This window comes from Schistocerca piceifrons, chromosome 2, assembly GCF_021461385.2.
Source record: "Schistocerca piceifrons isolate TAMUIC-IGC-003096 chromosome 2, iqSchPice1.1, whole genome shotgun sequence".
NCBI lineage: Eukaryota > Metazoa > Arthropoda > Insecta > Orthoptera > Acrididae > Schistocerca > Schistocerca piceifrons.
In genome coordinates, this window is record NC_060139.1 from 1,029,608,245 (window position 1) to 1,029,635,185 (window position 26,941).

General features: G+C 41.6%; 1 protein-coding gene across 1 annotated transcript in view; it reads left to right on the forward strand.

Annotated features, from left to right (window-relative positions):
• LOC124777216 (lysozyme 2-like) overlaps positions 1-26,941 on the forward strand; it is a 106,776-nt gene that overhangs the window by 77,766 nt on the left and 2,069 nt on the right. The window contains exon 2 of the mRNA XM_047252533.1: positions 19,853-20,041. Coding sequence (XP_047108489.1) covers positions 19,853-20,041 — 189 coding nt within the window. The remainder of the gene's footprint in view (positions 1-19,852; positions 20,042-26,941) is intronic.

Here is a 26,941-nt window from a genome sequence, read left to right on the forward strand (position 1 = left end):
TTATGGTAGTTCTATAACTCTAGTCCTAGCATTTGCTTAGTGGAATGTAGGTAGTTGTCGTTTACATAAGTGTCCTGTCTGAAAATTCTTATCATTCAGTGGATTTTATTTTTAACGTTCTCAGCTTAGCATCAGGCTCCTATTTCCTGAGGTGGTCTTTGATATGAAATTTATCTTCAAGCGACGGGCAAGATAAACTAGTTTCTTGATGCGTTTGCAATGGATTTTCAGACATTTTCTTTCCACACTGCATACCTGAGAACTTTCGTTTTCAAACTCAGAACATCATGCCGAATTTTCTCGCGCCGCAGACAGTAAAAGCGGTTGCAGTACTGGTAACTTAACCAGAGCCGTACCGACAGGTGATGATGCACGGCTACCAGAACTGCCAAAGCTGCGCACCCCCACACTGCCGCCCTAACCGGATCTTATAATTTTGTAGTTGGTTTAATAAAAATGTAGCATTATTGAAAAATGTTACTTCATTGGGCTATATTGATGAAAAATACTGCATACAACAAACTAAATATATCACCGTAGTTAGTAAATTGCAGATTCCAGAATGAAATTTTCATTCTGCGGCGGAGTGTGCGCTAATATGAAACTTCCTGGCAGATCAAAACTCTGTGCCAGACTGAGACTGGAACTCAGGACCTTGGCCTTTCGCAGGCAAGTGCTCTACGGACTTCTTTTTGGCATATTAATGGTACCTAGCAAAAGAAAACAAAAAAGCATTGCTAACCGTAAGGGGCACCGCCACTTGTGACCCTACCAAACAGAAATAAAATTATCCCTCTTCAGGCTTTGCCGTCCTAACTACACCTAAACCTCCTCCCCCTCCCCCACCCACCACCCAAGAAATTAAACTAAGATAACTAAAAGCGGCAGTCGTCCGAGCGCCAGTCCTTAAGGGCGATAGGAATAAGGGATAGGAGATCCCAATAACCATGAAATAAAGATTTTTATGTATCCATTTATTTTTGTTTTTTACTTATTTTATTTATTTATTCATTCGAATTTTGTCTATTCGTTGACCTGTACATGTTGATGCACCATACTGTCGAAGGTGATCATGGATGTGTCATAAAATGGGGAGACAAGGCACACCCCAACCGAGGGGGGAGGGTAAAAAAAAATGCTGTGGAGATATCCTGCGAAGGTTCGTCGGTAAAGGGCTGATCAGGTGAGTGTACTGTGCGCCATCACAACCCGATTCCAGAGTTCGACGACTGTATGTGAACCGTTGCGAAAGAGGTATTCTTAAGCCTCTCTTGAAACCAGATGAGTGCGTGGTTTTTCACAAGAGGGTAGTGTGAAGTCTGGGGCAACAGCAGGAGCTCCGAGGTAACCGTCGTTGGTGGGACGCGGAGGTAAGAGCCCACGATGTGTTGAATTATAAGCCAGACGCCCTGTTTCAGGGGGCACGTAAGGTGATGCTCGTCGGTGTCGACGAGATGGCAGCCAGAGCAAAGCAGCGAAGTAGCTACTCCCATATGATGAAGTTGACGATTGGTCGGGAATTTTCCGTTGACACGATATACCAGAGCGTAGACCCCATCCGATGGTGCACTTAAAATTAAAATTGCTACACCACAAAGATGTGCTACAGACGCGAAATTTAACCGACAGGAAGAAGATGCTGTGACATGCATACGATTAGCTTTTCAGAGCATTCACACAAGGTTGGCGCCGGTGGCGACACCTACAACGTGCTGACATGAAGAAAGTTTCCAACCGATTTCTCATACACAAACAGCAGTTGACCGGCGTTGCCTAGTGAAACGTTGTTGTGATGCCTCGTGTAAGGAGAAGAAATGCGTACCATCACGTTTCCGGCTTTGATAAAGGTCGGATTGTAGCCTATAGCGATTGCGGTTTATCGTATCGCGACATTGCTGCTCGCGTTGGTCGAGATCCAATGACTGTTAGCAGAATATGGAATCGGTGGGTTCAGGAGGGGAGATACGGAACGCCCTGCTGGATCCCAACGGCCTCGTATCACTAGTCGAAATGACAGGCATCTATCCGCATGGCTGTAACGGATCGTGCAGCCACGTCTCGATCACTGAGTCAAGACATGGGGACGTTTGCAAGACAACAACCATCTGCACGAACAGTTCGATGACATTTGCAGCAGCATGGACTATGGCTGCGGTTGCCCTTGACGCTGCATCACAGACATGAGCGCCTGCGATGGTGTACTCAATGACAAACCTGGGTGCACGAATGGCAAAACGTCATTTTTTCGGATGAATCCAGGCTCTGTTTACAGCATCATGAGGGTCGCATCCGTGTTTGGCGACATCGCGGTGAACGCACATTGGAAGCGTGTATTTGTCATCGCCATACTGGCGTATCACCCGGCGTGATGGTATGGGGTGCCATTCAAAAATGGTTCAAATGGCTCTGAGCACTATGGGACTCAACTGCTGAGGTCATTAGTCCCCTAGAACTTAGAACTAGTTAAACCTAACTAACCGAAGGACATCACACACAGCCATGCCCGAGGCAGGATTCGAACCTGCGACCGTAGCGGTCTTGCGGTTGCAGACTGCAGCGCCTTTAACCGCACGGCCACTTCGGCCGGGGTGCCATTGGTTACACGTCTCGGTCACCTCTTGTTCGCATTGGAACAGTGGACGTTACATTTCAGATGCGTTACGACCTGTGGCTGTACCCTTCATTCGATCCCTGCGAAACCCTACATTTCAGCAGGATAATGCACGACCGCATGTTGCAGGTCCTGTACGGGCCTTTCTGGATACAGAAAATGTTCGACTGCTGCCCTGGCCAGCACATTCTCCAGATCTCTCACCAATTGGAAACGTCTAGTCAATGGTGGCCGAGCAACTGGCTCGTCACAATACTCCAGTCACTACTCTTGATGAACTGTGGTATCGTGTTGAAGCTGCATGGGCAGCTGTATCTGTACACGCCATCCAAGCTCTGTTTGACTCAATGCCCAGGCGTATCAAGGCCGTTATTACGGGCAGAGGTGGTTGTTCTGGGTACTGATTTCTCAGGATCTGTACACCCAAATTGCGTGAAAAAGTAATCACATGTCAGTTCTAGTATAATATATTTGTCCAATGAATACCCGTTTATCATCAGCATTTCTTCTTGGTGTAGCAATTTTAATGGCCAGTATTGTAGATAAGGGTGCGTGGACGCACCCCCAAACGTCCGGGTGCTGTACGTCAATGGCAACGGTCGGTAACTGCCGGACCGCGGCCCAGGTCCAGACCGCGGAGGGTCAAAAACTGAACCGCCAAAAATGTTTTGAAAGTGAACTGAAGAAAATTATTTAAGAAACATTTTTCTGTACATAACAATACGTTTTAGCGGCACCCTTATCATTTTAGTAGTAGTTTACAAGTAACTGCATGAGTGATTCCACTTCTTAATGGTTAGTAGGTAGAATAAAAAAAATAGCTACTGTGCTGCGTAATGCAGGAAAGTGCTTTCTGGAGAGCGAGAGCTGAGATGAACAGGCTGGGCGGCCGGCGTAGCGTGCTGTCCTGATCCACACACATGCTCTGTACGCTCGAATTATTTTATTTAATTGAAAAGGGAATTTTATGAATCTATCTATGACTGTGGCAACCTATGAAGCCTCTTTTGCCCGGATCAGGCATGCCTCTTTTAACCGGAGCTAGCATATTCATTTTAACACAATTTTTATGTTCCTAACTCGAACGAAAGCTTAGCGCCGCTTTATGAAACTTTAATGTGAAACGATAAGTTTATATTTCGGATTGGAGTTTAACTTCTCTCCCCATGAAACTAAAGTTAAATTATTATGACTGAATTTTAATATGTAGTTACTTGAATGGAAACTTTCGGGCGAGAGAGGTCGCTTCCCTATTATTTTTACACAATTATCTCCCACACTTCCAGGTACAAAATTTATTATTAGCTGAATTCTCGAATGTACCATACAAAATAATTAGAAGTTCATAATCATACTCTGTCTGACGGTCGTTGTCGAAGTTAGTACCTGGAATAAAATCTCTGTGGCTTTGCAGAATTCCGGGGATCGTAGACTCTAAAAATTCTTAAAATAATCAGAGGCACAATCGTACTCCGTGGGGAAGCTGTCTTGGGTGCTCTGACGTACTCACTCTGCAGCATGGGAATCAGTGTCCAAGTTGTGTATCAACTTCGGTAAAGTCCAGAATTTAATCTCTTAAAATAGAGCTTGAACGTCCATGGTGCAGATTCTACTGATTTCCCAGGATACAAAGTTTCCTACGAGTTACGACACATCAAAAAATGTTCCGAGCCACAAACGAGGGAGAAGTTAAAATAACCAAAGAATTGAACGTACCTTCTCCTTTCATGAAAGTATAATTTTCCATAAACTATTTTCCTAGCTGTCACACTGGCATCCAGAAACACGCTTCAGACACACACCACAACACACACCCCAGCACACACCGCAACACACACAACAGGACACGAATTAAACAGGCACCCACACCCTAACTCCAACCCCCTCCCTCCCAGGCACCTCCGCGGTGGCCAACACACTACGTCTCCTATCGGTAAACGCCCAAGGCGTCAAACCGAAACGCCCACTACTAACGCACACCATACAACAGGAAGGTGTCCATATTGCAGGCATCACCGAAACATGGCTAAGGAACACACACACCTTTAACATCCCCAGGTTCAATACATTCCGAAAAGACAGGCAGGACGGAAGAGGAGGAGTAGCTATACTCGTGCAGAACACAATTGCAGCAAAGGAGATTCCTCTCCCGGCACCACTCAATAACGTAGAAGCAGTCATAGTACAGATAAGAGACAAGAACAGACGCACTCTTACGATAGCATGCCTGTACAACCCATCTGGAACGCCCCTGCCACTGCACTTCCTACGATACATGATGACTTACAATAGATACATAATACTAGGAGACTTTAATGCACGACACCATATGCTAGGGGACACAGCCGATAACGGAAACGGACGAAGTCTATTCGACTTCCTGACGACAGAACCGATGGACCGGCTACCAGTCAACCAACCGACTTTCATAGGACACCGAGGGCACTCGACACCAGATCACGTACCATATGGACACAACATTAGCGACACAATGTCAGATGCTGTCGTGGGCACCTCGATAACGAGCGACCACCTGCCTATCCTTTTTTCGACCAGCGTCACCCTGCCCCCAGACCATATACCCACAAGACGAACAATCCGCAAATACGCAAATGCGGACTGGGACAAATATAAAGAAGTACTCACGGAACAACTATCAATACCACTGACGATAACAGACGACGACGACCTCCAACACGCCACAGATAGAATAGAGACTGCCATACATCAAGCAATACATGAAGCCATACCCACCATAGTAGTCGAAAATTGGAAACAAGCCATACCCCAGGAAGCCCTCAACCTAATTCGACACAAAAAACAACTTTATAGACAAATCAGACGCGACAACAACCCAGACCTAAAAAGACAATGGAGTAGATTGAATGCCAGAATTAAAAGAATCATATCTGAACACCGACAAAGACAATGGGACGACACATGCAGACGACTTAACTACAGGGAAGGGGGGAAATTCTGGCAACGCTTTAAAACGCTCACGGGACAACGACAGACAACAAACACTACATTACTAGTGGATAACGAACCAACAACAGACAAAGCAGAACAAGCCGATGCATTTCGACAAGTACTGCAGCAAGTTTACTCCTTCCCACAAGACGCAAAATTTGACGACAACTTCAGACAACACGCCGAGCAACAGCTGACTATAATCCTAAACACCCCAACGATAGCAACAGAAGACGAAAACACGCTGACAGCAGAGATCACTAACGCAGAAATAATTAATGCCATATACTCAGGACGTAACACAGCTCCAGGACAAAATGACATAAGACGTATACACCTTCAGAAAGCACCAGCCCAACTCCTGACCCCCATCCTCTACCTTATCTACAACTACTGTCTCACAAATGAAACGCTACCCGCCACTTGGAAGACTAGCAAAACAATAATGATACCAAAACCTGACAAACCAAGGACTGACCCAAGATCTTACAGACCAATATCTCTACTCGACGTCATAGGGAAAACTTACGAAAGGATACTAACTGACCGCATAAAAACGTATGTAGAACGCAACGACATCCTCCCTCTGACACAATCAGGCTTCCGACAAAATCACTCCACTAACGACCCGTTAATCATACTGACCAACGGAATAACACAAGGCTTCAACAGAGGACACTGCAGGCTTGCAGTCTTCTTAGACATAGAGCGTGCCTTCGACAAGCTCTGGCATACAGGACTGCTCTACAAACTGAGCAAATTGAGCCTCCCGACCAAGGTTATACGACTAATAGGGACGTACATCACAAACAGGAAGTGCAAGGTACATGTCGGCGGAGCCTACTCCCAAGAATTCACACCCCAAGCAGGAGTGCCACAAGGAGGTATCCTATCCCCGCTGCTGTACGCGCTTTACACGGCTGACGTACCAACGACAACAACCCCCAAAGAAACGGTAGGACTGTATGCTGACGACACCGCCTACTGGTGCACAGACTTGAAGACGACAACCATACAACAAAAAACACAGACCTACCTACAAAGATTAGAAAACTGGATGACGACATGGAGAATCCGACCAAACCCAACCAAAACCCAACCAAAACCCAAATGGTTTTATTTAGACACAGGCACCTGACGAAAAAACGACAACAAAACACAAATGACATACAACTGACGCTGTGGGACACACCACTAAGACTTAACGACACTGCCAGCTACCTAGGAGTGCACCTAGACAAGTACTTAAACTGGAAGACACACTTCACTTACCTGCTACACAAGACGAGGAAAAGACAATGCCTAATCAGACAAGTACAAGGACGATTCCATGGATGTGACGACCACACGGCGATCCACACCTACAAGACGTACATCAGACCAGTGATAGAATATGCAGCAGCCCCCTTAGGAGGCTTGCACAAACCGGTAGCCGAACAACTTTACTCGACCGAAAGACGACTTTTACGCAGCATCTGCAGACTGCCAAGGCTCACGCCCAGTGACGACGTATATGACATCACAGGCGTGGAGCCGCTACAAAACAGACTGACCAAACTCAGAGCGAACTACGGTAGACACATATTAACGAAACGCCCAGACATGGAAGACATTTTGACAACAAGACCGCGAGTGAACAGACGACCAAAATTTAAGTATACCCAACCAGCGCGTACAGTAGCACAAAACACCAGCCAAGAATACCCAGACCTCGCCCCCACCATGGAACCACTAACACAAGGCATCCAACTTCCCCCACACCTGACCCAAAGACACAGAAACTGACCCCAGAATATACACACAAACGCGCACGCACCTGCGCGCACACGCACACACACAAAACATACACAAGAACTGTAGACCTAAGCTACATCTAAAAAGCAGCATAGAAATAACAAATTAAACATTAAAAGTAGCATACACACCAAAACTACGGTACTACTATCGTATGCTACAACCTCCATACACACTAAAGTATTCAAAGAAAATAAAGAGAATAATCATAACGGAAAATACTGTATAATTTATAAACAAACACTATATCACAACATGACTTAAAATCTTTAATACTTAAACCTCAACCTCTAACCTCATTTAATGTAATATTTTTGTACCTATTTAATATCCTTGTACCTACTTTATATTTTGTTTTATTTTGTATTATTGTATTATTTTATATTTCTGCATCTTTATATATACTATATCTTTGTATACTCAATATGATCAAATGCACTTTTGCAAGAAATATTGAACTAATAAATAAATGAATGTACGTGTAATGTACAGCAAATGGCTGAAAAGGGCAATGCAAGCCCTCAAACAGTGCAAAAAAAAAAAAAAAAAAAAAAAAAAAAAGCGACCGAAGCCAGTTCCCCCTGAGCAGCCATAGCGTACGGATCTCCGTACCGGCACGTTCACAGGAGCTCAGTCCGTCAGTTCACCTGATGATGGCGACATGTATGATCGCCGAAATATTGTGCCCGTTGGACACTGTAGACCGGCAGTACACCCGTGGATATTTTGGTCTCCAATTGATGTTTGAATGCAGTTTTGCCTTTTTTTTCATATTACTTTGCGAGTGAAAATTAAAATAAAAATTAGTAAGGAATATGAGTTGCTTTTTTTAGGATGTCGATGAAAATTTCCAAAAGTATCCAGACCCCACGTAAAAGTACTTGCCGACCCCTGCGGTATAGAGTTGCGAGGGATGGGCGATGTAAACAAAAGTGAAAGTCCTTCGCACGGGGAGGGTAGCTGATAGGGAGGCCGTTTCGAACGTAGCTCCGTTCGACGAAGTAAGCTACGGCATGGTACAATAACAGTGAGATGTGTGCTACGTCGATCGGTGGTTAGGCCTGAGCTACCTAAGCACGACCCACGACCCATCCTCACAGCTTTACTTCAGCCTGTACCTCATCCCCTACCTGCCAAACTTCACAGCTCTCTTTCGTATTACTGGCTGAAGTACAGCTGTGAGGATGGGTCGTGAATCGTGCTTAGTAGCTCGGTCGGTAGAGCGCTTGCCCACGAAAGGCAAAGGTCCCGAGTTCGAGTCTCCGTCTCGTACACAGTTTTAATCTGTCAGGAAGTTTCAAATTATTGCATAGATTTTCTACATCTCGTTGCTTATGGCACCTGCTTTCGATGCTTTAGTGAGTATCAGAATAATCGCACTAGAATAACAACAAAATACCTAATATGTATTTAAGGCCGTCTTCAAGCGATCTTATGACATCAGGTGCTTGAGCAGTACAGCTGATGACCAACGGCAGGGCATACATTCGCTTATACGAATGTTCACCTTAAATGAACAGGGTATATTGGTACGTGGCCCCTTTAACACGACCTTGCACAATCCATACCACAACTATTATCAGGATGGGAAATGGGATGGCGAATCATGGCTGGTAGTCATACTTTGATTTGCACGTACTTAATTTATAAACTTAAGGTTCCTTCAGATAATTCCCCACAATCTGCAGTACAATGGAGCAGTTACTTAGTATAGGTTCTTATTGAAACAAGACAGTTATCAGAACTCAACAAGTATAAACATAAAATGCATATGAAATCAGTTAAGAAACAACTAGCAAACACAGTATTGCCGTGGCTTCGCCACACTTAACAGAAGCTTACAACTGACAGTACCGTTCCTATCACAGTGGGCCAGCCACTTAATTGCATTTTATTACTACACGGCCCAAGCAACAATTAAAAACTCACGTGGTTAACCACAATTCACTAGAACATGGATATGTAACAGAAGCAAGTAAGATTGCCATGAAACAAACCCAGATTACACTTTACATGATTACACACTGTATCTTAAACAGAGATGTGACATCGACTCAACAAGCACTGTGAACTGTCTATTACTACAGAGACAAATCACTGCAATTAGTCCAAAATTACATGACAATCGATAGAGAGAATTTAATTACTTTGCGCCTGCTCTATTTTCCAACGTTTACTTAGTTGCAGGTTTATCTCCATGTAACCCAAATCAAACACTTGTTTAAACATCAGAAAAACACAATCAAATTACAAAACGCGTTTTACCCGCCTTGGCGGAAAGGAAAGATATACTAAACTTTTGGTATGGGGTCTTCGCCCAAAGCAATCCAGCCACGACAGGGTTACGTAAACACAACACGAACTAGGCTGCGGGTTACCTCTCACTCCCCACCAAGACGTTGGCACTTACTTTTTGCTTTTGACAAACACAGGACAATTGCAACTCTCTAAAACGCACACAAAAATACAGGGCAGAATCCTTGCACCAGACATACGTGCATCAGTTTACAAAATGTTCCATCCAAAGCAATCACTGACCTTTAAATTGAAACCATTTAAGGATGGTTCACCGATAATGCTAATATCACTTAGGTGCAGTTTTCAATCACTTAATACTCTTAATAATCAATTAGAGAACAACCAGTACAGTTATAACTAAGACTTCACTGCGCAGCCAACATTTAACCAGCTCAAACTGAGCTCACCCAGATACTTTTCGATTAACGGCTGTGAAGTTCCACAGTCATCTAGCGAGTGAAACGCCTCTTTAACACGTCGCTCAGCCACATACGCTGACGACCAACTTACTTGATGTTTGCACGCAGCACAACTCAGCGGCTCATGCAGCTTAACCACTTTACTTCAGGGACCTTTCCCTCGATGGAAATCACGAAACTTGGATCTCCGAGCTGCCCCAAAACGCAGACTTGCCGACCAATACAACTCCGCGGCATATCACGCTGATGGGGCACACCCGGTCGCAGTCGACACTCCTTTCTCTGCAGACGTCCCGAGTCTTTCTTTCGAAAGCTGACGGCCGATTCTTGAAGACCGCCAACCCGGAAGAAAGCGACACAATATCCACGGGTCATATACAGGGTGAAAAGTATTTAAACCGACAGACTCTGAGAGGTTGTAGGGGACATAAAAACAAATATTTTTCCCTAATGTCAGTTTTTCCTACGAGAAGTATTCAAACCGGTAGAGGAAGATTTCTCTGGCGACAAATTAATTAACCCAACGAAAAAGTCCAGAGGGGACATATCTGGGGATCGAGCAGGCCATGGTACAGGACCACCTCTGCCAATCCACGTTTCTGGGAACCGTCGGTCCAGGAATCGACGCACACGACGACTGAAATGTGCCGACGCTCCGTCATGTTGGAACCACATGCGTTGTCTTTAAGGAGCGGGACGTTTTCCAGCAACTCTGCCAATGCTCTGGCGAGAAAATTGTAATAGTGCCTGCCATTTAATAGCCTAAGTAGCAGATACGGCACAGTTAAACAGTCCCCAACAACACCGACCAACACATTAACGAAGAACCGCACTTCATATTCATGCAGCAGTACTTATTTTTCCTTGCTTCCTCCATAATCGCTTCTCGCTCCATTTCTCAGTCGGCAAAAATTGGAAGCCTTCGATCAAATAGCGTATCTGCTTCAGTAACCGCTCGGCGATTTTTGAGACACCAAAGCAGCAACGAGAATTCTACTTTGCGTTTGAGATAGGACGTCAAAAATTTTAAAAAATCGATTTTTGACAAGACAGCACACATCTTTCTGAAGAATATGATACATAATACTTATAAGTTCGAGGAAATGTAAGACATGTTATTCGGTCTTAATGAACCAAAGTGCAGTGCCACGCCTCTTCACACAGCGTTATTCTATCGCATGTCACTTTATTTCGCTATGTGGAATTCAGACGTGTACATTTTGTAATGGAGGCCATCAAACCTACATTCAGCACAGTGGAAGTTAAAATGTTCTGTGATGCCTCTCTTGCTCCCAGTCGGCCGGTTTGACATCCTACCCCCTAAAAAAAGAAACAAACCTCAAAATTAATACCGTGTGGGATTATTTGTGACAGGAACATTAGAACTCTTCAGAAAATCTGCACACTTTATTGTTTATTAGCTAATAACTTTCTCTTTTGTGTGACGTAAAATTAAATATAGGAAACCTAATACTAGTAAAGACAAGAGACCAACAAGACAGCACACTAGTCTTCAATCCTTAGGTCCCAACTTTTTTCCCTTCTACTCTTGCTACAGCTTTATACGGAGTGCTTTCCTTTCTGTGAAACAATCTGTAACCTCATCAGAAGTACATAAACAGTTTTGCTACATGAAAAATCAAAATTTCGTTGTCTAATACTGAAAAAGCTGTTAATACGGATAGCACCCAAGGTTGGTGTGGTTTCTCGATTTGATTACTTCTATGTTGTCGCTGTCTGCTAGATAAAGCGAAACAGGCCTTTCTAATATTGCAGGAATTACAGCACACGCCAAATAAGCAAGACTGTTTTGACACAACGGTCATTTTTTACCTCATTTATATAAGTAACACGATAGGACATAATTTACGAAGTACCAATATCAAATGCCTATTAAGCCTACTATATGCAGAAAGTTTCATGTTAGGAAATAGTTTCACATTTCATTCATACGCTCCACTTTTTCAAACATGAGATAGAAAAGTAGTAGTACGAAAATTTTATTTAAATTTGGTATCGTGATATTCTTTCATATAGTTTGCGCGATGTTTCTGTTCCTTCTCCTTCCTCCTTCTAACAAACAATCTTGTCATCACAAATTCTGTAACTATTCCTGCCACTGTCAAAACTTATCCTCCCGTTAACTTCACTAACCCTGATAAGATCACAGGTACAGTTATCTCGCGTTTATTCTCCGCTTAGGCATTATTACGTTTTCCGCACCCGAGAATAGAACGTGAAGCGGCTGCTAACCGGGGACTGCACTACTCACAGTGTAGCGATACGGCAAAAAATTTTCTGTCTTCTTGGATACACCGAGAAGATAAACTGTAATCTTTCATACCTGTTATTCCTATTAGTCTTTTATTTCCACTCTGGTAATCTGAATCTATGGGTTTCGCTAGTAATTATAACAACGCTGATCATTCGCCCACACAATCAAAGACATTGGTATTCAACCGTTTGGGTTTATTCAGCTCAGCCCGTATGATCCCGTCCCCCTTTGTCTGCGGTAAGGTTTTTTAAAAAAAAAAAAAAAAAAAAAAAAAAAAAAAAAAAAAAAAAAAAAGATGCCACGGTGGTTCCCCTGGCAGAGACATCACGTACACTATGCAAAAATCTCCTAATTATTCGTTCCGAAATCAACTTAGAATGTGATCAAAAATGTTCACAAACCAACTGGGATGCGTTTTAAAAGCATATGAATACTCGACAGACCAATGTGCGCTGGATGCTAGGCACTTTGTAAAACAAGGTACGAGGTTTTTTTTCTTCGAGAATATGAATTTGGCGCCCTCTTAAATTGCCGCCCGGGACGATACGATACCACAGCCCCCCCCCCCCCCCATCCTAGATCAGGCTTCCCTTCCTAGATCCGAGCTTGCTGTTAAGACCCAAGTAAACAATCAAACAGTTTGTCATATTTTACTATGTTTGCCAAATATTTGACCGTGTAAAGCGCTGTTTGACGTGTCTGTAAACTTAGAGCGTTTTTGATGAGTGTTGCCCGAAATTTTGACTGGCAGAATTTGACATGGCGGACGTTGTTCGTGTCAGTGTTTTGCCGGATACGTTTGGTGAAAAATAGTTTTATAACAATTTATCTCACTCTATCGTGAGTTTCCACAACTATGAAAACTATGATCTAGAATAAAAACAAAACTGCGCTGGCAGTTACCAAAATGTCAACACTGAATATAATTTGAATAAAATTTGAAGTGGTAATTTTACGACGATTTCGTAGTAACGTAACTCCCCCCTCCCCCTTTCCTAACGCTCTAGGGTTAAACGATATATTAAAAAATTTTGGAAAAAATAAGTACGGTATCCTGAATAAATTAATTACCGGAAACAGTTATCTCACTTAAAAAACAGCACTTCCACGAAATGTAATTTCACTTTTTCTTGCTAACTTTTTCCTTGTGGAATGCAAATGGCGTTCTCACTTTCATCACTCGCTTTCACCCATTTCACAACCGTAGTGTGACCCGTATAAACACTTCTGGCCATAAAATGAATTATCGCGAAGATTACGAGACAACAGTGGCTAAAAATGTTGATGTACGTGTAGTTGTATGTCGTGTGGCTGGCACTGTTACCGGTTAACATTTCCTGCGTCTGTGATGGGCAAAATGCCACTTGTATGTGCTTTGTTAACGTACCTGATTTTGTGTAAGGGTGGGGCCGAACAGGCAAAAGCTGAGCGTTAGTGTCAAACACGGTTGCGGGCATCGGCGAGACTGTTAAAATAAGCTTCGGAATATTAACTGCCACAGAGGCAGGTGAATTAGTGAGTTTAAGTTTAAAATCTGTGTAGACTGCAGAGTTTTCTTCGACACAAAAGTTTGATTGGAGATTCGTTGCTCAGTTACGCCACAGGATTAACCAACACTGGAGTAAACCACACCATTACACACAACGGCTCTCCTTCAGTGTCCGCCACTGGAGCTGACAGCATCTCCGTGAAACTTTCGTGCTTACTAAACGAACCTGTGACGAAACGTACTGCTCTTCTTTGGTACTCGGCTATTTCCATCAATCCTACCTGCTAAAAGTCCCATACGGAGAAGTAACACTTAATAATAGATCGAACGACGGTTTTGACGGCACATCCTTTACAAGTGGACAACATAATATTCGCGCAAACGGGAAATGTCTTTACGGTCAGTCCCATCACTCACACTGCTGAGTGTCAACTTAGTTTTGCGCGTAAGGAATTCTTCTAATCTCCCTATCCTAGGATCCGTTTCGCCGGCCTAGGTGGCCGAGCGGTTCTAGGCGCTACAGTTTGGAACCGCGCGACCTCTACGGGCGCAGGTTCGAATCCTGCCTCGGGCATGGATGTGTGTGATGTCCTTAGGTTAGTTAGGTTTAAGTAGTTCTAAGTTCTAGGGACTGATGACCTCAGAAGTTAAGTCCCATAGTGCTCAGAGCCATTTGAACCATTTAGGATTCGTTTCATGCTTTCGTTCAACTTAAAAGGGCTTCCCACACACATTCTCAGATATTTAATGGGTCTGACTCCTTCCACAGTTTGTCCGGCAATCGTCTAATGAAACAATGCTAGTACAGCTTTCGTTTATTTATTACCGGTACATTTGTTTACGTCTAGAGTCAACAGCCAGTCCCCACGAATCAAATGGGAATAGCTTCAGGGAACTTCCGACGTTTTTCAGTACGTCATTTATATACCGGTATATTGTGCAAAGTAGTTCTATAATCCCCCCTTGCTGTATGTAATAAACATCTTTTATGTCTGCTGTTTCTTCTCCATTAAGAATGACAAACTATATTCTACAAGTATTTGCTAGTTGCTGTTCATTACAATCACAAAGCTGGTCTGATGTTCTGTGTGATTGTATTTTGTTCGTTAGACATCAGTGTGGAATCTTATCGAATGCTTTCCAGAAAAGGCATACGTCAGCCTAAGCCTTTTAGATAGACGGTGTTGTTTTAATCCAGACACCAGAGAGTCTACACTGTGGAGTGGCTTAGTGAACAAATACTATGTGTAATAGTGTAGGGCACCATTAGATACGGCATGTAATACTTACTCCCAAGTATCAGGGACAGTCTGAACAGCAGTTCTACACCAGAAACGTATTTGAGCATAACGAACTCGCTCTACTTTTAACTTCAAAAATAAAATTTCAGCAGAACAACAATAGGCCACATGCGGTGAAAACCTCTTCGAAGATAGAGTATACTACTGTTTTCCAGGTCCACACATACATCTGACATATCACCCACTGCCAGTGTCCGTGATATGATTGGTGCACAACTTCTTCATCATGATCCTTCACAGCATTGTGGACTCACTTAAAAGCTGCCTGTAGGTAAATTCTACAGGGACACATGGAAGTTTTCTTTGATTTCATGTCACAATGTGGAGAGGCTGTGATTACAGCTTAGATGAGCTTTACACCATACTAAATCTGCATATTCTGAAGTCATGTACCTAATCAGTGATGTCACGTTCATATGAGACACAGCTCTCCCACTAGGTATTGCAATTTTCACAGACATTAGTGTAGATTCTTAGCAATAGTGTCATTTTACTGGAGCCAAACTCTAAAATTCAGTTCTGCATCTGCTTCCCACCAAATAATCCACATGATCATACTTTCTTCAGTATGTTCTGTTGATCTGAAGAGCAAAGGTTATGAAAAAACAAATAATACAAAGATCTGCTTGGTTAATTTCATCTACGAAACACAGAAAGAGTGAGCCGAATTTCTCATTAGCTCTGCCTTCAGAACCTGTAGCTGAGATCATGACTTTCAAGAATGTTCTCTTATTCAGATTAGAACAAAACATGTGTCATGGACAGGTATGGGTCCAGAGTTCAATTCTCAGGAGGAGAGGAGGGGGTTACTGTTTGTTACATTCTCTCACCCATCCATCCCCAAAATTAACTTTCTATTACCTCTGTTTTTTGAGGTACCACAGAAAATTAACAATAAAATATATAAAATTATAATTATATAATATAATAACAACAACAACAATAATTTGTTTACTTTGGTATTTAGTACATTGCTTTACCATAACTTCCAAGAAATTACAGCTGGAAAATTACAACATCTGAAAAGCATTTGTCTGAAAATTTGAGAAGTACATATGTCATTCAGTTGATTTAAAAACTCTAAAACAAACAGATTCTCAGAACTTTGGTAACATCAAAATGTACACAGTATAAAATAATAGTCTGCATTCACCATTATCACTACTTTTACAGTGCTACATATGTGAACAAGGGTCTGCAAATTACAGCTCTGTGAACATTTAAGTGAGAGAATTTCTGTTTCTTTCAGTTGTTTCCATCTACCTTCATAAAAGTCAACATTTCTGTAATTTTTTGTTAGGGAGTGTCTGTCTTCACTCAACTTCCTGTGATTTGTCGGCCCTTCCTGTATGGCCACTCAAATCATGTCGTACTAGTTGCCGGCAGCAGGTAAGGTCTCTCTATGAATGAGCACTTTGACTTCGCTGAAATGTTCTCCACAGGCCCTTCCACGTGAGCAAGGAACTGTAAAGCACCCTGTGTTAAAATGGCTTGTAATTTCCTATAATTTTGGTTTTCAGGATGTTCAGTTTTCATGCTAAATACCTTATTCTCCAAAAGCTAGTGAAGAAAATGGAAACTGATACTCTATGAAAAAAAATGAATACATTTACTAAAACAATTTATGGATGGGGCTCATCGTGACATCCATGATGCCTCCCCTCTCCCTCCCCCTCTCCCCCATGTCTTTTGATCCACACCCGGTACTAGGACTCTGAATCCAGCAGTAGTCATGATTTACTTAGTACTACTGTAAAAAAGAAAAAAAGTATTATAGTAAAGTTACAAATAATTAAATAATATACTGAATAATATGGAACTGAAGTTATATTTACTAATGAAAATTGGTTCCCTCTTTACAGCGGATTATGTAAAACATAACAGGCATAAGGAAACTTAGGTCCTCTGAGAGGAGCAAGATGAAGAAGTTAACCAGAAACACTATGAACATCCTACAGATTAAAGCTGTGTCGTATCTAGACTCAAGCAAGATAATATGCTTATTGTGGGTAATTCTCTTAACATCTGAGTTGTCCAGGCTGATGTCATGACCTGCCCTCACATTTTCATACCTATACTCTGTACAGAGCCTGTTGAAAACCAACAAAGGTGCTTAGCTGACTCGCTATGGTGGGTTAGTGTTGTGTGCTGCATCTGATGTTGTAATACTCTGTTACATATACGATTTACTCCATTGGCACAGAATGTGATATATGCTCCATTTTTGAAACCTGGAACACCTTTTACACTTTGAAACAAACCCTTTATCACTGTGTATAGGAGTGAAATTTACTGCATGCCATTGTAATAGTATAATAATATTCCTAGCGACTGAGCCAGCATAAGATATGAAATCCTTAGTTATTATTTATCGTTTTTTATACTTTCCACAGGTATAGCTGACTTTTTGCCAAAATGTCTGTTCAGTATGTCATTTCCTTTGGAAAATATGATTAGTCAGAAATACCACAGGACTTGCAGTGCATGAAATGTTAATGCAGCTGCCAGAAAATAGACATATATGAGCTGCAGTGGTAGAAACATTAGGCAGATTATACTGAATTTGACCTTTAACTCTAATCTTCACAGCACTGTCTGTGGCTCCTAATGCTAATTAAGTCATTCCTCAATATTTTGTCACTAAATGACATAAAATCATTATACGACTCAGTGAGCTTAATTACATGAATTAATATAACTTGATGTCTTACCCAAAGAGATAGCCGTGTGTGTTAAAGTGCCACTTCTGGAAAAGGGAGGTGTGCTGGTCTTGCATCGAATCCACCCGGTAGATTATTGACGAGGGCCGAGGGCCTACATGTGGTTTTTTGGTAGTTTTTCACATCCTACTATGTGAACTCTGGGCTGGTGCCCATGTCTACCTCAGTTACATGATTCCCAAACATTTAGTAAATTTTCGCTCAATTGCACATGAATAACACCACATGGAAACTGTTGGGGTACACATATTCCGTCCCTGGGAGTAAGGTGGTGGTGACAGGAGGGGCATCTGACCACCTCTTAAATTAACCATGCCAAATCTTTCAGTAACCATGCCAACTGTGCACTAAGGCATGACAAAGACACAAGAATAAGAAGAATATAATTTTTTGTTTTGAACAGTTTTGTTTTATTCACTATACAACCTTAAAAGTTTCTGTTTAAGATATCACCAGAATAAAATGAAAGGAAAATATACTGAAATCCTTTTAATGTGATACTGATGATAATTGAAGCTGAAATGAATGAATCTGTTTAGTTTTTACCATTAAAAGGTGATAAAGAGTGAAGAGTATATTACTTCCTCAAAATGTTGTGCAGTAACATTAAATAATCAGCTTAATTAATTTGTTCATTTACAATTAACTTGTTTATTGGTTCATTAGCTTGCTCACTCATTCACTCACTCCCAAATTGTATTTCATAAATCTCATCATGAAAAAGAACATTTGAGGATATGAAAGAAGGCAAGTTACACATTAACTGACAGAAGTAGTCACTGCAGGCCATTTCTACCTAGCATACTAACAACAAATTATGGCTAGAACTAATCTATTCATATTGATAATTATAGAAATTACTTCATATTTATATGTATGAGAAATGTGGCTACTCTGAAAAAATGAAGCCACTGCTCTTTCTCTTCCACTGTTGAAATGCTGTTTTTTCTGCTACAGCAACCTCCCCATTATCAGAACGAATACAGACCTGAGACAGCACAGATAATAAAAAAAAAACACATATAATCAAAAGCACATGTTTTTTACCAGAAATTACTGTTTACTTTATTTACAATTCTTGTTATATGTCACATTTGGAAGCCCATTGCATTACTCACTGGAAAAAATGACTTAGAAATTTTCAACTTGTCTCCAAGAGAAAGGGCTAGGCAAATATATCGACAGGAAATCAGCCCACGAACATGTAACAAGTGCAGAGGCACTCGCTTTTACCAAGATATGGAATGGGATAAAACAGAAACTTGTTTCAGGGAGGATGTCTGAAGGTGAAATTGGGTCCCATCATTTTCCACCTGTGAAATGTGAGTCACATGTATAATAGTGCATGCTAAATGAAAACATTCATTCTTGTTATAATGGAGTACTACAGACTTTTTCAGTTTTCAAAAATCATTTTACTGTCTGCAGATAATCTACAAACTGGATAAACTGCACCCAGATAATTGGGAGCTTGCTGGACTTCATACTAAACATTAACATTATTTTACTGATTTCAATCTACACAGCTGAAAAGTTAATAACTGTGAATATTAGAGTTATCTGTAAGCATAATTTACATGTATGAGTCCCAGTATTTGAACAAATTAAGGAAGTATTCACCAAGCAAGTACTCTTTTACTTTGTCATTGAATCTGGAGATTTTTAGTTTCCTGCCTGATATTTAGATACACTCTGTTATAGACTTTAGCACCACACTATAAAACTTCGTTGAGAACCCTTTACAGTGATGCATGGTCTTTTGGAAATAAATATGGAATGAGAAGTTGTCACAATGTTAATAACATTCTAATGCACTCTTGTTATTACCCACAAATGCCGTTAAGAGGTCAGTGTATTAGCATGTAAACATAAGAGTTGTTAGGTCACTCTAGAGGCTTCTGCCGGATGTTTTACAACCAACTTTACACGGCACTTTGTAGATATATTTAATATTGTCACTGTGTGTGTTGGGCAGGTGGTGTGTTCCTACCAGAGGCAGATGACGCATGCCTGGGCTGCCTATGTGAGGCGACTTCAGGCTGCAACATGAGCGCCATGTGCCTGCCACAGAGGACGCTGTGTGGTCCATTCCTGGTGGCACCACAGTACTGGAGAGATGCAGGATCCCCACTGCTGCGTGGGGACTGGCCTACCAATCCTGGTGGTAAGCCATGCCGGAAGTGTTGACAGCCTAACAACCACAGCACTAACATGGCACATATTCAATAAAATTCTTCTGGATTTGAGGCCACATTGTCAACTATAAAATTTCGACGTTTCAGCAACTGTTGCAAGATGCCTTCCTCAGGGTGTACTGCTAACAGAAGAATTTTATTGACAATGAAATGGCTATGGAAGCCTACGTTTACATGGAACATATTGTACATCAGAAGAGATAGGTGGAGGGGTGGGGGAGGGAGCATGTAATCTAGATAAAATGCTTAATGATACAGATGATAAGTCAATGCAAGAACATTTTTTGTTCCATTGTACTACTGACATTCAAGACAATTGGAAGACACATAAGCTTAGCAGAGAACATTCTGTAAGTTGAAAGCTTCTGCTGGAATCATTTTTTAGATAGGAAGACAAGGGTTTGAATAAATTATTTCATAAATCTATTCACGGAATTGTAGATCTGAATTGTTCAGTGCCACTTTTTCAGAATGTTCACTATCCAATCTGTCTCTAGTTTCCTCACATATTTACAGATATCGTGTGTACACCTGCTTATGATTGTTGTGGACGTGCTGTACTGGCGCTCTCACATAGGCTCATGATGTCTACAGATTAGGACTAATTTCTTCTGCTCCACTCTATTCTAAATTGAAACAATTTCAAACCATTTGCCAACTAGACAGGTAATACTATTTGGTTGGTTGGTGAACTTTTTTGTTAATGTTGGGATGTAATGATGTCCCTTTGAAAACATTTTAAAGAAAAGTTTACTCAAAATATTTATTCATGTACCTATATGGCTAAATGTTACTCTTGCCTACATATGTAGCTAAAACCATGTGCCCCTTGTATCAACAAGCAAATTTATAAAATCTGTGTAAGCAGTGAAAAGATAAAACATATAAAGGTTAAAGAAATGTGGAGGCTTTCAGGGACAGTGGCTCTTTCTTCCTGCAGAAGGGCTGAAGGGGAAGGAAGACGGATAAAGGAAAAAGACTTGTAAGGAGTAGCAAATGGGAAAAGTTTGGAAAAGTCACCTAGAACTTTGGGTCAAGGAAACTAACTGGATGAAAAGACTGATTGTTGAGGACTGCATTGGATGAGATTTGAAAACCTGATAGCTTAAAGCTGGAAGATAGGGTAATAAGCAAAACAGAGATTACTGACAAAACATTGTGCAAGCGTTAATATGAAGCAGAAAGCTAAGTGCATTATATGAGGTAGAGGTGGGGGGGGGGAGGGGGGGGGGGGGGGGGGGGAAGGAGAGGGGTGTTTAGGGCAATTGACAGGTAGAAAATAAGAGATAGAAAACTAAAAGAGGATGAAGAAAGGAATGGTTACCGAGAAGAAATGCCGTGGACAAATCTCACAGTGGGAGGGGCCATAGGGTAGAGAAATAGAGAAATGGGTGCAGAAGGAGCATGGGGTCTGACCAGGATATTGTAGATATATGTGGGGGGGGGGGGGGGGGAGGAGGGGGTCAACAAAAAGCTTTTCTAGGCATGGTGGGCAGAATGTTGGACTGAATGTACCTGCTTTCAGGGCATGATTATTTTAGGAAGTCATAACCTTGCTGAAGTAGCTGATTCAAGACCACGATAATAATGAGTGACAAACCTCCAGCCTTCACCACTGCCTCCCAGAGCAATGATATTTCTTGATCACAAGAACCATTCACAACAGTACAGTGTTCTCAACTTCTTATCTAAGGGACTCTCCCCTCCCGAATTATCTGTATTGCGCAAAGGTCTCACATTTAATCATGCTGCTTTGGTGAAGGTCTAACTTTCCTTCACATGTAATAGCAGCTGGAAATATCACTTTGGAACCCAGACCCAAAACCTTTCCAACAGAAAGCTTGACATTAACCCTGCCTTGAACAGTTCTAACCCTGATCCCATATTGATCCACCATCACTACCTCAAAATCACCCCTCACAAGCCTTCCAAGAATTCCTAACATCCAGCATTGCTTCACAACCCTTTCTCAGATTTCTAGAACATGACCCTTACCTGTCCTCAGCAGAACTCCAGGCTCCTTGTTCCCTAAAATCTGATCACCCCATCACTATCCTCCTGGCAGACAATGGATCTATCACTGTGGTACTTGAGCAACAGGAGTATGTAAGCTAGAGCCCATACCAGCTGTCTGACACCTCTACATACAGCATCTACTCTCAAGATATCAACCCTATGATAAAAAATGATCTACAATCCATTGTCAAAACCCCAGACCCTCCCAAGGACTAACACCACAATCCATAGAATTTGTTATCTCACTCAGACCACACACTCCCACCTCTTACCTTCTTCCTGAGATCTACAAAACCAGTCACTCTAGTCATCCCATAGTGCTGACACTTCAAAGTACCCATCAAAAGAATGCCTGCCTTACTTGATCAACAACCGCAATATATATTATAAAGATTCCCCTCCTATATTAAAAACAGCAACCATTTTCTAGATCATCTGAAACCTGTGCCTGACCTGTTACCATCACACACTTTGCTTGTCACCATTGATGGCATCTCCGTCTATTCCAGCATCTCCCATGGACATGGTCTGTGTGCTGCTGAACATTACCTCAACCAGCACCCACCTGATTCCAAACCTGTAACACCCTTCCTGTTCACTTTAATCAACTTTATACTACTTTATCTTTGAGGGGCAGACATACAAACAGATCAGGGACATGGCCATATGATCTCAAGCCTTCAGCTCCTGTTTTGGTTTATATATACATAGATGACATCTTTTCCATTTGGACTCACAATGAGGCTGGACTGTTAAGATGTTTAGTATCTCTTAATACATTCTCTCAGTTAAATTGCACATGGTCCTATTCTGAATCCCACACCAATTTAATTGATGTTGACCTCATCCTCGCCGAGGGTTGGCTGCACAGTTCCGTTCCATTACGCCTACCAATAAGCAACAGTACTTACATTTTGACAGTTGCCATCTGTATCAAACAATTCCTCCTGTACAGCCTTGGTATTTGCAGCAAACAGAGATGCGGACACTTCACAGCAATACATCACCATTCTCACCCCAGCCTTCACTGGATGTAAATACCGCATCAGCCTAGTTCAAAAGCAAATTTACTGGGCCATTGTATCCAATCTTGGGACTGATGATCCCTCCAAAAATCAGCTTAGGAGTACACCTCTTTTCATTTGGCATTATCAGGTCTTGAATGTATTAATCAGCTACTTCAACAAGGCTATATGACTTTCTAACACCAAGTCCAGAAATTAGGTCCATTATGTCTGAGACTTTACCCTCAATGTAGAATAGCTTCTTGTTACCCCACCAATCCATGCAATATCCTGGTCAGACCTTATGCCCGTTCTACACTGATTCCCCTAATCTATAGCTACTACCCCTAGGACTGTCCCTACTGTACGATTTGCCCTGTGTACCTTCCTATCACCACCTATACCAGCCCTGTAAGTGGCAAAACATATACTATCAAAGGGAGAGCCACCTGTAAAATGAGATGTCATGTGTACCAGCTGATATGTAAACACTGTTCGGCCTTCTACACTGGTAAGACTGTCACCAAGTTATCAGTTAGGATGAATGGTCATAGACAGATGGTGTACATTGCAATACAAAACATCCTGTTGCAGAGCATGTTCTGCAACATGACAGTCATGACATTGGTGCATCTTTCATCACATGTGCCATCAGGATTTCTCCCGTAGAAACCAGTTTCTCGGAACTCAACAGTTGGGAGCTGGCCACCCAGCTGGTCTTAATCTGCAGCATTTTTTCTCAGTAACTATTCCTTTCTTTGCTCCTTTTTAATTTTCTATCTCTTTTATTTTCTGACCTGTCCATTTTTCCCTGTCCCCCATCTCACATTTCTATCACATATAATGCACTTAGCTTTCTGCTCTTGCTCTTATTAACTCCTGGAAGATGTTTTATCAGTAACCTCTGCCTTGCCTATTACCCTATGTTCCTCCTTTAAGCTCCCAGGTTTTCAAATCTCATCATGTGCAGTCCCCAACAGTCAGCCTACCCTTCTCTTCCCATCTGGTGAGTCTCCCCTGGCCCATGGGTCTGGGCGACTTTTCCACCCCCCCCCCCCCCCCCCATTTCCTGAACACCTCACCAGTCCTTTTCCTTCATCCCTCTTCCTTCATCTACATATTTCTGCCAGAAGGAGTAAGACCAGCCTACTTTGCTTTTTTTCAAAGCATTATATCTTATGGGCTTTTTATATGGGGCAATAGCTCACACCTGAAGGTACTTCAGAAGAAATTAATTACAATTATGACAAACAGTGATAAACTGGCCCACTGCAAACCACTGTTTATCAACTTAAAAATATTAACCATTATAAACATGTATATTTATACTGCCCTACTGCATATAAAGAACAACTTATCAGAATACCAGCGTAGAAGGGATGTACACTCTCATGGAACCAGAAATAGTAGCCATCTTGACATACCTTACTACAGATTATCCAAGTCACTGAACAGCTATGAAGTGGTGGGTATGAAGATGTTTAACAAACTGCCACAAGAATGGATAGAAGCTCCATTTGATTTATTTAAAGACAAATTATTCAGTTGGTTAGCTGCAAATCCTTGCTACTCACCTCAGGAATTTTATGACTGTAAAACATCATAGTGGTACTGGTTTGGAGAGTTCAGCATAATTTTTTTAACTGAGTAATTTATGATGCAATGTTTTCATATTATTTGATTTTAAATATAGTATTATATGGAAAACCGATAATGACATATTGATCTTCAACCCATGTATATATGCTGTATAACTTGTATTTATGTAACTTGACTTTGTCAATTGCTGTAATAGCTAAATGACAATAAAATTTCATTCAATTCAATTCAATTGGAGTCACTGGCTCCAAAAGCTTGCACATTTCCTTAACTTTTACATGTACTTTCTCCTGCCATTACTTGGGGAGTTAATTTTTTTATATATCTAGTTATATTTTCATATATAAATACAAAGATGAGGTGACTTACCGAACAAAAACGCTGGCAGGTCGATAGACACACAAACAAACACAAACATACACACAAAATTCAAGCTTTCGCAACAAATTGTTGCCTCATCAGGAAAGAGGGAAGGAGAGGGGAAGACGAAAGGAAGTGGGTTTTAAAGGAGAGGGTAAGGAGTCATTCCAATCCCGGGAGCGGAAAGACTTCCTTTCGTCTTCCCCTCTCCTTCCCTCTTTCCTGATGAGGCAACAATTTGTTGCGAAAGCTTGAATTTTGTGTGTATGTTTGTGTTTGTTTGTGTGTCTATCGACCTGCCAGCGTTTTTGTTCGGTAAGTCACCTCATCTTTGTATTTATATATAATTTTTCCCACGTGGAATGTTTCCTTCCATTATATAGTTATATTTTCAAATTTATGATATGAATATAACAGAGGGAAACATTCCACGTGGGAAAAATATATCTAAAAACAAAGATGATGTGACTTACCAAACGAAAGTGCTGGCACGTCGATAGACTCACAAACAAACACAAACATACACACAAAATTCAAGCTTTCGCAACCAATGGTTGCTTCGTCAGGAAAGAGGGAAGGAGAGGGAAAGACGAAAGGATGTGGGTTTTAAGGACCTTACCTTACCCTCTCCCTTAAAACCCACATCCTTTCCTCTTTCCCTCTCCTTCCCTCTTTCCTGACGAAGCAACCGTTGGTTGCGAAAGCTTGAAGTTTTTGTGTATGTTTGTGTTTGTTTGTGTGTCTATCGACGTGCCAGCGCTTTCGTTCGGTAAGTCACATCATCTTTGTTTTTAGATATAGTATATTTTCAATAATACATAATTTTGTTGATATAAAATATTTGTAAACATGGTACCATGACTGTCAAGTAAAAACTGGTTTAAAAGCATGGCACTCAAAACTAGGTACCAATACTTAAAACTTTGGCATCTGTTCTATGTTAGTATATGGTGAGTCTGCCCTTAACACACTAGTTTCTCAGAACTTGGTATGTCTGAGTTATCCCTTTATAGTAACAATGTAGTTTAAAATGAGACTAGTGTTGATATCTCTTCCTCTTATCTGCATATACACACTGATGTCTCCATCTATAACAGTTCTACATGCTGGCCGCAGTGGCTGAGCGGTTCTAGACGCTTCAGTCTGGAACCACGCGACTGCTACGGTCGCAGGTTCAACTCCTGCCTTGGGCATGGATGTGTGTGATGTCCTTAGGTTAGTTAGGTTTAAGTAGTTCTAAGTTCTATGGCACTGATGACCTCAGATGTTAAGTCCCATAGTGCTCAGAGCAATTTCAACCAAGTTCTACATGCCTATGTAACAGGTTCTGTTTCCTTCAGCTATCATATGCCATATACTAGTTTTCTTTTGTAAACCATGCCCTCCACACTTTGTTTTCACCTTTGCTATCTAGATTCTCATTTGAAAGAAATTCACCTTTGATCATTGCAATACTCTCAAATATTCATTTTCACTTTTTACAAATATTGTTTCCATCGGCGATCTTCCTCACTCGGACACAAATTTTACTGACCTGGTCAGTTTCTCCAGTCTCATAATTTGACAGTCTCGCATATCTATCATTTAAGGTAATCACAGTTTCCAGAAGAATGAGACAGTTTATTTCTCATGCTCTAATCAGTGCCTAATATTTTCAGTGAGGGTCTTCTATTTCCTTTAACTTTCATAACTGAGTCTCGTGCTATACCTCCACATAATGTTTCTTTTGTGTATGTGTGCAGTTACCTAACTCCGTGTTACCCCACCAATCTGTGCAATATCCTGGTCAGACCTTATGCTCCTTCTGCACTGATTTCCCTAACCTATGGCTGCTATCCCCTTGACTGTCCGCACTGTAATGTTGTAAGTGGCAAATATACACTATCAAAA